The sequence below is a fragment of the Mirounga leonina genome, unplaced genomic scaffold, assembly GCF_011800145.1.
Source record: "Mirounga leonina isolate KUSES-001 unplaced genomic scaffold, KU_Mleo_1.0 Mir_165, whole genome shotgun sequence".
Classification (NCBI taxonomy): domain Eukaryota; kingdom Metazoa; phylum Chordata; class Mammalia; order Carnivora; family Phocidae; genus Mirounga; species Mirounga leonina.
The window spans coordinates 82,117,703-82,129,247 of NW_023270415.1; the positions used below are offsets into that span (position 1 = coordinate 82,117,703).

The 11,545-nt window shown below is 61.8% G+C and overlaps 1 protein-coding gene across 1 annotated transcript in view; it reads left to right on the forward strand.

Moving 5' to 3' along the window:
- The window catches only part of MROH1 (maestro heat like repeat family member 1), a 68,550-nt gene that overhangs the window by 42,626 nt on the left and 14,379 nt on the right, over positions 1 to 11,545 (forward strand). The window contains exons 15-32 of the mRNA XM_035012286.1: positions 215 to 337; positions 2,058 to 2,165; positions 2,411 to 2,555; positions 2,747 to 2,787; positions 3,061 to 3,202; positions 3,518 to 3,570; positions 4,048 to 4,155; positions 4,478 to 4,597; positions 4,719 to 4,841; positions 5,594 to 5,740; positions 5,832 to 5,858; positions 6,791 to 6,913; positions 7,128 to 7,207; positions 7,330 to 7,441; positions 7,529 to 7,624; positions 8,239 to 8,343; positions 10,484 to 10,619; positions 10,726 to 11,016. Of these exons, the coding sequence (XP_034868177.1) occupies positions 215 to 337; positions 2,058 to 2,165; positions 2,411 to 2,555; positions 2,747 to 2,787; positions 3,061 to 3,202; positions 3,518 to 3,570; positions 4,048 to 4,155; positions 4,478 to 4,597; positions 4,719 to 4,841; positions 5,594 to 5,740; positions 5,832 to 5,858; positions 6,791 to 6,913; positions 7,128 to 7,207; positions 7,330 to 7,441; positions 7,529 to 7,624; positions 8,239 to 8,343; positions 10,484 to 10,619; positions 10,726 to 11,016 (2,080 nt within the window). The remainder of the gene's footprint in view (positions 1 to 214; positions 338 to 2,057; positions 2,166 to 2,410; positions 2,556 to 2,746; positions 2,788 to 3,060; positions 3,203 to 3,517; positions 3,571 to 4,047; positions 4,156 to 4,477; positions 4,598 to 4,718; positions 4,842 to 5,593; positions 5,741 to 5,831; positions 5,859 to 6,790; positions 6,914 to 7,127; positions 7,208 to 7,329; positions 7,442 to 7,528; positions 7,625 to 8,238; positions 8,344 to 10,483; positions 10,620 to 10,725; positions 11,017 to 11,545) is intronic.

The window sequence follows — 11,545 nt, forward strand, 5'->3', positions numbered from 1 at the left end:
GGTGGAGGTACACACAGGTGCAGGCACAGGTGCAGATACAGGTGTAGCTGGGGCGCGGGTGGAGGTACACACAGGTGCAGGCACAGGTGCGTGTGGTATAAATGTGGGTGTAGGGGAGGGAAGAGCAAGATTCCTGTCTCCCAACTGGACTGTCATGGCACCATCCGGGACTCTTCCTTGAGGCCCCTGTCTGACCTCCCTTGGTCCTGGGCAGGTGAAGCGGGCCGTGGTGCAGGTGATCAGCGCCATGGCCCACCATGGCTACCTGGAACAGCCTGGAGGGGAGGCGATGGTGGAGTACATTGTGCAGCAGTGTGCGCTGCCCCCCGAGATGGAGGTAAGAGGGTGCCCCCCACCTATCCGCTGTGGAGCTCAGGAGCCATCAGCCTTCTGTGAGGCAGCGTGGTCATCAGAACCTGCACAACCCCAGCTGGGGGGCAGGGTGCGTGGGTGGGTGTGTGGGTCTCAGTCTGTGGGCTGAGCACCTCTCTTGTTTCTGTGCTGGGGCCTCTACATCTTTAGTGCTTCACTCCCTTAGCTCCCAGGACTCAGAAGAGAGAGGCAGAACAGATACTTGGCTCTCTTTGGGGCTTTTCTATTGAAAAAGTTACTAAGCAAATCCAAGTTTCTTCTTGAGGGAGAGCAAGGTAGATGGCATAAACACAGGCGTGACTGGGTGGTCTCGATGTCATGGCCTTGAGCCTGCCCTGGGCCCGGTCTCTCAGGCCCACAGAGCCACCCTGTCTGCCCAGGTCAGCTCAGAGCTATATGTCCCCACCTGGAACTCTGTGTTTAGGCTGCAACACTGGAGTTTAGCCAGAGTGAGTGAATGCTGCCACTTCGCCTCTGGAACGGCCGTTGCGGCCCTCAGCCCTCGGAAAGGGGCCCAGCTTGGCACTGTTCCCACAGGCCTTGGGATGCTGGGTCCCCTGCTGCTTTGGCCCGTTTTGGCCTCTGCATTTTCACAGCCACTTTGGGGCTGTTGGGCATACACTGGAGAGAATCAAGATCTCTGTTTTAGTCTATTAGTTCCCAGTATTGGGGGGGTTGAAGATTTCTTTTAGGATATTAAAATTTTTCTAGGTGAATAGTTTTTCATGGCCATTGTGGGCTTATAATTTTACTGTATTGTCTGTTGTGAATCTGGCCAGGTTTATTCCTGCTGTTAAGAGTTTGTTGACAAGGGTGCCTGGCTGGCTTAGTCGGTGGAGCGTGCAACTCTTAATGTCAGGGTTGTGAGTTCAAGCCCCACGCTGGGTGCAGACATGACTTAAATAAATAAAATCATTTAAAAAAATGTTTGTTGAGATATTCTTCTTGACCTAATAGATGGTCAGGCTTTCTAAGTTGTTCATGTTTGGGATGAAGTTCTGGCTATGTTTTTAGAGCATGCTTTAAAACTTGTTACTCAAGGCCTAAACATCCCTATTTTCTCTACTTGACCTTTGATCTCTAAGGGAGAAGCCGTGGGTCTCCTACAGTCATTGCATTTTGGCCATTTCTCTTTGTTGTTCAGTGTTTGCTTTTTGGTATTTCAAAGCATGAATGGGAGGCTCAGACAGAACATGTAGCAAACAGGTCATTTTCTTGCAAGGAACCTTCCTAGGGAGCCGGGCTGTGGACGCTGTCTCTCCCGAGAAACTATCAGCTGACTCAGGCTGCAGAAGCTGTAGCCTGTTCTTGGAAGAAAATGGGGGTTTTCCCAGGTGACTGTCATTTCCACCAGGCCGTCCCATGTCTACGGACGTCACAGGGCCGCAGTCAAGGATAAAGTGGTTTCTTACAGAGTCTGTGGCTGGTAGGGAAAGCTCACTGTCTCTGTCGTTCTGGAGACTGGAACTAAGCCAGCTGGTCTTGTTTCCTTGGGCACTTTTAGTGCAGAGTGTGTTACCTGCCCATGGTGGGCGACATGGCATCCCCTATGGAGGCTGGGCAGGGTCTGCCCTATTTGCATACAGGCTGTGTCCTCACGGCCCCGAGCCCACAACCGAGCAGCCTTTGAGAGCAGAGCGGTGCAGCCCCATGCATGGCCTGCCCCTGCTCCCCCCCTCCCCCAGCCTCGGAAGCTGGGCCCCGACAGCGAGGACCTCGCAACAGACAGCGTGCGGGCCATCAGCATCAGCACCCTCTACCTGGTCAGCACCACCGTGGACAGGATGAGCGACGTGAGTGTGTGCGCCCGCCCCGTAGCCAGCGCCCAGGGCACCTGACTGACCACTGCCCTCCTGACCTTGTGGCCCAGGGACTGTTGAACCCAGTGGTGGGCAAGCCGCGGGGGCAGGGGTGCTCTCCAGGTCACCTCCCCAACCTTCCCGAGCCCCTGTGGTGCCTGGGGGGAGCTCCTGGCTGTGTTTGCCCCTGCAGCCTGCACTCCCGAGGTGCTGCAGACAGACCACGGCTCTGCCTCCAGGTCCTCTGGCCCTACCTGCTCAAGTTCCTCACACCCGTGCGCTTCACGGGGGCGCTGACCCCGCTCTGCAAGAGCCTGGTGCACCTGGCCCAGAAGAGGCAGGAGGTGGGGGCCGATGCCTTCCTCGTCCAGTACGACAGCAACGGTGCGCCCTGCCCCCCACCATGTCATCCCTCACCCCAGAGCTCGCCCTTGGAGCTCGCCTTGAACCCGGCCTCTTCCCGCCAGCAGCCCCGCCCCCGCCTCCACCCCACCCCACCCCACCCCAGGGGCAGTCAGGGGCCAGGGCTCTGTGGGCAGGCAGCCCCCTGAGAATTTCTACCGCCTCCTTTCCAGTGACCCTCCCTTCGCCCTACGCCATAACCACGAGACTTCTGGTGAGCATCACCCTCCATGTGCTACGCTGGCTGTGCCCCCTGCCCCGAACCCGCACAGCACACTGAGGGAGCGGGGGGAGTGGGCTCGCCCTCGGTCCCTGTGCCCTGCCTCATGCTGTCTCGCAGAGGGGCCAGTCAGGTGCTCCCCGTGGGGTTTTGGGGGAGCTGTGTCTCAGAGCCCCCCCACCTCCCCGCCGTCGGGCAGCCTCTCGGGGCTCACGTGGGGTGTGGTGGCCCCTGGAGTGCCTGGAGCTCCCACCTGTACTTCGTCAGACTGTGTCCTCCAACCCCTACCTGGGGGACGGCCGCGGGGCTGCCGCGCTGCGCCTCTTGAACGTCCTGCATCACAGCATTCACCCTTCGCTGGGGCAGCGCTGGGCGACCACCATTCCCCTGCTGCTGGAGCATCTGTATGGTGAGCCACAGGGACGTGGGTGGCCCTCCTCCCCCTCTGACCCCATGTTTGCCAGTTTGCATCCGGGTTGGCTTTTGGGGACCAGAGTTTTTTAAGTTGGAAGAAACGGCCTCCATTGAGTTTCAAGGACATGGGGCTGGAAAGGTGTCCCTGCTGGGTGTCACCCAGGAGCATCTGGGCTGTGGGAGCCGCCTGTCCCGAACACTGGGCGCGACCTATCTGGAAGGTGCTGGGCAGGGACCTAGGCCTGGGTCTCTGAATGCCACTCCTACTTGCCGGGACGGGCCAGGCTGACCACGTGACTGGTCATTTCAGGATGTACTGAAGAAACCCTGTCCCAGAAGGAGTGGGAGGAGAAGCTCCTGGCGGTGAGAACGGGGAGACCGAGGGTGTGGCCTGTGTTGGGCGTGCAGGGCTGTCGTGGGTCTGGACAGCTCAGGGCAGGACATGCTAGTGGGCACCTCCAGGGTCGTGATGCCCGCCTTGACCTTGCAGTGTGGCTGGGGGCGGGGCGGGGCGGCAGGTGGGTGTCTCTGGGGTGAGGACTGTCTCCCGCCCTCCACACACTGCACACGCTGCCGAGACAGGGCCACCGTGTTACAGGGGCTCTGAGCTTCTCCAGCCCAGGAGCCTTCTGTCCTGCCTCCTACCTGACCCATTGCACGTTTGGCCGCCCAGGGTGTGCCCTGCCGAGGCTCAAAGGTCGTCTGCAGACCGTGCAGAGCCACGGCACACGACCACCCCGAGGTCACTGCGTGTGACGTCTTCGGGCCCCAGTTCCCTCCCCAGCCAGCCCCGTGAAGGCTGCGCTCCGGGCCCCTCACCACCGTGGCCCCTGCCCGCAGTTCCTTCGGGACACTCTGGCTGCTGCGTCTGACAACACGTGGACCTGCCAGCTGAGCCTGGAGATGTGTAGACAGCTGTCCTGCTATGACGCGGAGCCCCAGGAGAAGGTGCGCAGGGGGGGTGCCCCGGGAGGAGGGGTCCTGGGTGTGGTCCTAGGCTCCCCGCTTCCTATGCCTTGACTCTGGGGCACTTTCTGCCTGAACCTGTCTCTGGTGGCCTGTGGGCCTGACAGAGCCTCCGCCTGGTGGCTGACGGCTGGGAGAGGCACGAGCCCGTTTTCCCCACCTCCCGCTCCTCAAGACGCTGCCCAGAACTCACCTGGTCTTTGTGGTGGCCACTGGCGTGGGCTCCCGGCAGCCCCTACCACGTCTGGTTGGCGCTCCCGCACCCGGGCCTCAGGCACAGCCGTGCTCCTCGGCTCTGTTGCAGAACTTCCTGTATAAATGCATTGGAACCACGCTGGGTGCCGCCTCGAGCAAGGACATGGTGAGGAAGCAGCTGCAGGAGCTGCTGGAGACCGCCAGACACCAGGAGGAGACTGAGCGTGAGGTGGCTGCCGCCCCCCGGGAGGCCTCTCTGACCCGCAGGCACTCAGCGCATGCACGGTGCCTGTGTGTGCAAGGATGTGTGTGCCCTGGCCCAGGCGTGAGCGCACCCGTGTGCCTCCTAGGGCCTCGCCTGTTGCTTTGGGATCTGTGCCATCTCTCACCTGGATGATGTCCTGGCCCAGCTGGAGAACTTCATGAGGTCGGATGTGTTCAGAAAATCCACAGGCATTTTCAACATTTTCAAGGTACAGGGGTCGGGGCGACAGCTAGGGGGGCCTCTGGGGCGGGACTGGCCTGTGCTGTGTCTTGGCCTTGGTGCTGTGATTGTGGCCCTGGGGCTGGGCGTTCCGGAGGTCCCTGGGCTCGGGGTCCCCTGCAGGTTGGGGGTGGTCCACACTTCCTTGTGGGTGGGTCCAGTGTGGGGGGCAGCCCCCCAGCTGGTAACAAGGAGCAGGCAGCCCTCTGCTAGCGATGGGCTCTGATGGGCCTGTCCTCCTGCTGCCTGTGTGTCCTCTGCCCCCGGGGCCAGTGGCGGCTACATTCCTGGGGAAGCGCGATTCAGGAGGCACAGACCGCCGCCACCTCCATGGCAGCCCTTGTGGCCAGGTTTTCTGTCTCTCGGTGCCTGTTGTAATTTCAGAATCCGCGGGGGTCCAAGGATGGAGGGGCTGCAGTGCAGCCACCAGAGAGAGACGGGGACCCTGCCTCTGGCCCTTCTGTTGCCTCTCATCCCACTCTCCCTTCTGCATGGTCCCCAACTCGGTCCTTTCCCTTCTGCCACATGGTCCCCAGCGGGCCTGAGCCTGACCTGCCTGTCCTGTTCTGCTGTCCCCGCCGGAGGGACTCTCTCTGGGGTCAGGTGGCACCGTCCACCCCTTCGGTGATGCCTCAGACGTTGCTGATCAGCTCTGCCCTTCTTCCAGAGGGACTTGGGACTCTGTTGGGGGGCATGGAATGTACTCTAACTGAGGCCCTGCCAACTCCTCTGGCCTCTCAGGACCGAAGTGAGAACGAGGTGGAAAAGCTGAAGAGCACCGTGATCCTGTGTTACGGCCACGTGGCGGCGCAGGCCCCCCGGGAGCTGGTGCTGGCCAAGGTGGAGTCGGACATCCTCCGGAATATATTCCAGTACTTCAGCACCAAGGTGGGCGCCCGGCACACCGCCGGTGCAGGGGTGCTGGAGGGGGCTGCCACCAGGGTCGCATGTGTTAATTCCTGTCACTTTTGTTGTTCAGGTTCTGGGAATAAAGGTAGAGACCAAGGTACAGTGTGTAGGAGTTAAGTGGGGACTATGCCTTTTCTCTCTTCTCTGGGCTGGGCTGGCTGTGAGCTTCAGGGGCAGAAGCCAGGGGGACAGGCCCCGGGGCTCCCTGCTCCCAGTCCACGGGGATAGCTTTCTGGAGCATCGCACCAGGGCCTGTCCCCACTCACCTTGGAGCAGTGGCCCTCCGCTTGCGGCCAGGATGGGGGCCCAGGAGCTAGTGCTCTGGCCTGGGCCCCGATGGCGGGTGGACAGAAGGATGGACTTCGGAGCGGCTGGGTGGCAGGCCCTCGGGCTGGGGCTCTGCTCCCTGATGCTCACGGGGCTCACCTCTCGGTGAGTTCTAAAGCCAGTGATGACTGTCAGGCCCTCTGGCCTCACTAACATGCCGCCTCTTAGGGCTCTCTGGCACTAACGTGGTCACACCTCCATAGGAGCAGCCGGGCTTTTCCCTTGAAGAGCAGACCCTCTCGGGTCTCCCGGGGTTGGCAGGGGGGCAGGATATTCTGATAGTTGTCTCTTTTTCTGGCCCTTCGTGTCCCCAGGACAGCACCCTGCACCCCCTTTCCTGAGCACCCCCAGAGGCCGAGTTGGTGGGACAGGCAGGGGTCAGCCCCACTCTGCTAGAGCTCTTCTCGGGCGCGCTGCCTCCTCCTCCCACCTTGACAGACCGCTCCAGCCACTGCAGGGTGCAGGGGACGCAGAGCACGCCGTCTGCCCTGGCCAGGCAGAGAGCTGGGGGCCGCAGGGGCGCCGTCCCAGGCCCCCTGAGAGTCCCTCAGGGAGGAGCGTGTGCGGCTGCGGACGGAGGACTGAGGGGAGGCCATGTGGTCCGGCCCGTGTCACCGCGGGCGGCCACCCCGTCAGGGCGGAGCCGTGCTGTGGGCGTGGGCGTGGGCGTGGGCGGCCTCCAGCAGCCCAGTGTGCTTACAGGACCCGGCCCTGAAGCTGTGTCTCATCCAGAGCGTGTGCATGGCCAGCCAGGCCATCTGCAGCAGCGCACAGGCTAGCTCCTTCCACTTCTCCCGGAAAGCGGAGCTGGTGGCTCAGATGATGGTGAGCGCTGGCCAGGGCCTGCCGGCTCCGAGGGGGGCTCCGACGGCGCTGCCGCAGACAGGGGAGGCGGGCCTCCGGGGGGCTGGGGGCGCGTGCCGCGAGGGACCCCAGCACCCAGTCGGCCCAGCACCCAAAGCCAGCGCCAGGCAGATGGCTGACCGGGGGAAAGCAGGTGCTTTGGCCCAGGGCTGAGTCACGGGACTGGCCCCCCCAGGAGTTCATCAAGGCGGAGCCGCAAGACTCCCTGAGAACGCCCATTCGGAAGAAGGCCATGCTCGCCTGCACTTACCTGGTGTATCCTTTTGTCCGGGTGTGAGGGGGAGCCTCGGGGGGGCTGTCTGCTTATGTGCTCTCTGGACGAGGGGCGTGGCGTGCGTGGGGCCGGAAAGACCTGGGGCCCTTAACTCTGGGTTCAGCCCCCTGGACCCAGCGCTGGATGAGCAGGTGCAGGTGGACATGATCCACAGCTGTCTGCACAGTGTCCTGCCTGTGCCGCCCGAGCCCGAGGGGGAGGGTGACCACCAGGAGGTATTGCCCTGCATCCGCGGGGGGCAGCGGGCAGGCGGCGGGGGATGCGCCGGGCTCACTGGTGTGGCTGGGACCCATCTGCTCTAGTCCCTGTACCTGGACACCATGCACACCCTTGAGGAAGTGCTGACGAGCCTCCTTCGGCGAAACATGACCCCCCAGGGCCTGCAGACCATGGTGGAGGTGTGCAGTGAGTGTGCGCTGCCCGGGGGTGGGGGCACGAGGTGGGGGGCGCCCACCTGGCCGCCGGCCCCCTGCCTGCTTCTCCTGGCTCTCCCTGCCACGGGGGCCCTGGGGAGTTCGGTGCTCTCTGCAAGTGCGTGGTGGGGGCGGGGGGCAGCACCCCCTCCTTCCTGGGCAGGTGTGCAGATGGGCTGAGCCCAGATGGGAGCTTCTACTCCCCTCCGCTCCACTGCACAGCCCTGGGATGGAGAGAGCCTGCAGGCGCCCCAGGTGGGAGTTCCTGACCGTCCAGGGCTGTCCGGATGGCAGAGTGGGCAGGCAGTAGCCAAGCTGCCCCCCTCGCTGCCCTTCCTAGCAGTTGCAGGGGTGGGACTGACCTGCTTCTAAGCCTGTCCCTCTCTGGGCCTGGCTCACTCTGGGTCCACCTAGGGCAGCCACGTCTGCGGACAGCTCTGTCCTAGGTCGGAGCGGGTGACCTGCTCCAACCTGACCCACTGGCCCTTGCAGCCAGGGAGGCTGGCCGGCGGGGATGCTGGCCTGCCCGCGTCGCCCAAGCTCCTGCTTCCCAGGCTAATGCCTGAGCTGGTACCTATGTGAGGCCCCCTCCTCCCCAGCACCTGAGCCCGTGGATCAAGTCCCCACGGGGCCACGAGAGGGTGCGGGCACTTGGCCTGAGTGCCTGTCTGCTGCAGTACTTCCTGGAGCACCTGCACGTCAGCGTGAGTGCCCCGCGGCGGCCCTGCAGCCACTCCCCTGCCCTGGCCCTGTTCCTGGGTCCCTTGGCTTGGGGACTGCTGGGTGTGGCACCCGTGTCCCAGAGCACCCTACCAGCTTCCTGGCCCTCTTCTGGCGGTTGCCCTGGGCTCATCCCATGTTCCACAAGTCCCACCGTCCTCTTTCTGGGACCGTGGACAGAAGACCCCTCGGGGCTGGCCGCTCAGTCTGACGGTCATCCTTGTCCTCGGGAGCCCGTGCACCCGCTGGCATGATGGGTGGTGTGTCCCCTACACGAGGGGAAGAGTGATGGGGACTGGGGTCAGAGAGGGTGAGGGCGCTCGAGGCAGAAGCAGCACTTCGGGCAAAGGCAGGGGGACCCTGAGCACACGGAATACTGTGGAAAAGCCAAATATTGCAGAGTGGCCGGAGTGGATGGGCAGGGGCTTGTTCTAAGAAGTGCACATTGTTATGCATTTTAATATTTGCTGGGGTGAAGGAGCTCTTGCTACACTTTGTCAGTTTCATGGTGGTTCTTACAAGGTCATCAGTCCAGGTGATTTTAGGATAAATTTGACACAGTCCTAAAATATTCCTGTTGTGATTTTGGATTTTGGTAGGAATTGCATGGAATTGACGGATTAATTTGTTGGGCAATAGCATCTTTTATTTATTTTTTTAAAGATTTTAAATTTATTTGAAAGGGAGAGGGCAGAGCAAGTGAGAACACAAGCAGGGGGAGTGGGAGAGGGAGAAGCAGGCTTCCCGCTGAGCAGAGAGCCCTACGTGGGGCTCGATCCCAGGACCCCGGGAACATGACCTGAGCCGAAGGCAGACGCTTAACGACTGAGCCACCCAGGCGCCCCCAAGAGCATCTTTTAGTAATGGGTCTTTCCATCCAGGCCCCTCAGATGCACGGCCCGTGTCTGCACACGGCCACACAGGCTGGTTCGAGAGGTTTTGTTGCTTTTGTCAGCGTAACTGTTTCTGCAGCCGCATTTACTAATTGCTTATTGTCGGGATATATGAGAAGTGTGGACTTGTGGATACTTAGCAGGGAGGTCGTTTATAGGATTCTTTTGTTATTTCTGATGAGTTTTTGTTAACGCTCTTGCACTTCCAGACACACAGTTGTGTTGTTTACAGATGCTGATAATTCTGCTCTTTTCCCCCAGTACCTGTGTCTCTGAGCCCCTCCTGTCCTAGTGCTTCCAGAACGAGGCGCACACGGCGGCCCCTGGTCTTTAGATAGAGTTTCACTGCTCGTTACTTTTGCTCGTGTCCTGGGAGCATCTGTTTTACTGAGGATGTTTCTTGTGGTTGTTTCTCTTGTGTGTGTTTGTTAACACAGCCAAACTTTCATTCTTTACCTGGCCAGATCTGCTGTGTGTGCCTAGGTGGGCTTTTCCCACTCAGATTCTTCCATGGCCTGCTTTTCACACAATCCCAGTCCAACTAGAGTTCACCCTTGTCACCATGAGGTGACAGATGTGTGACTTCGCTGGGAGGAACTGCAGCTGGCCCCCCGAGGTGCTCTGCCCAGCATGCCGGCCTCCCTCTACTGAATACTCACTTCAGCTGGCAGCTGGGCTGAGGGCTCTCAGGCAGAGTCCTGCGCTTTCTTAAGCCTGTGCATGGGCAGGGCCTGCGGGGGGGGGGGGGAAGGAGGCTGAGGGGTGTGTAAGTGATGCCACAAGGCCCAGGGCAGGCAAGGCCATTGGCTTAGAGCAGAGTGGGCAAGGCTCTGTATCTGAGGGGTGAAGACCGGGACCCAGCTAGGAGGAAAGGGAATCTCTTGCAGCCCCTCACCTGACAGGGGGCCTGCTTTCTAGGGAAGAGAGCTCCCCACAGCTATCAGCCAGGATCAGCAGGGCCCTGCTATCTTGTGGGGACTCCCCCTTTATCTCCTGATCGTCCCTCTGTCTGCACACACCTACTTACCTGGCCCTCCTCTTAGGACCCCTCCTCCTCCGGGGCGGGGGGGAGGAGCTCACCAAGGGGCTGTACTGGCCACATTCCTGCCCATATCTGGGTCCAGGTGGTCCAGGTGGTCCCTGCCCACCCCTGGCATCCGCAGGGTCCCGGTCCCCCTCTCTGGCTACCCCCCGAGTGTCTCTGCAGGACCCTCCCCCTCTGCCTCTACAGGCCCTGGTGCCCTTCCACAACCTGGGCATCCTCATAGGCCTCTTCTCCCCTCGCTGTGCGGACCTGTGGCCTGCCACCCGCCAGGAGGCTGTAAGCTGCGTGTATGCCCTGCTCTACCTGCACCTGGGCTACGAGGGTGAGCCCCGGCTGGGCAGAGGTGCTGGAGGGGTGAGGGGCCGAGGCTGGGCCTTAGGGGCCAGGGAAGTGCCTGCCCAGCTCCACTCTGCATCCTGTCTCTGAAGGCTTCTCCCGCGACTACCGGGATGATGCGATTGAGCGGCTCCTCACCCTCAAAGAAGGACTCGCGCACCCCGACCCTGCCATCCTCTTCCACACCTGCCACAGCATAGCCCAGGTACCTGTGGGAGCAGCCACAAAGGACGGGAGCGGCCAGCACTGGGGGGCGCAGAGAGGGGCTCTCCGAGCAGGCAGTACCTTGCATGTCCTGGGCTCGGCAGGGTGCTGGCAGGGGCAGCGTGGGGCTAGTGGGCACGGCGCCGAGACTGGGCACAGAGGCAGGTGTCATTCAGACAGTGAGCTGTCCGGCACCGCCTCTGGCCAGCACTGATTCCCTCTCCCTGGGGTCTACCCTCTGAGGCCCAGCAGCAGGGGTGTGGTCAGGAGCTCGGCGGCGACTCCAAGGAGCTGAGAAAGCCGCCCCAGCCTCTGCCATGAGTACCCATGCCAGGGCAGGTCTCATCTTCCATTTGGTGTCTGGAAATGACCCTCGGGGTCCGGAGGCTGGCTCCCCTACAGGAGGAAGAAGGGAGGGTCTTACTCAGACGCTGGGAGGCGAAGACCCAGTCCTAGGCCAGTCCAGGTGGAGTGGCAAGGATGTGTGTGGCTGGGGTGAGACGTGGAGCATGTCCAGCCACCTTTCTGCGCGTGGCAGTGTGTGTGGTTTGGTGACCTCCTCCAGCCTGGGTGCTGCTTCTCCACTTGGACGGGGGCTCTGCTGGGCCGAGAGGGCGAGGAGGGCACTGTTGGGTGGGCTGTGCTACCCTCTGCCCTTGACCCTAGTCTGGAGAGCTCCGGAGCCTCTGCGGCCTCCCCCCCCCCCCC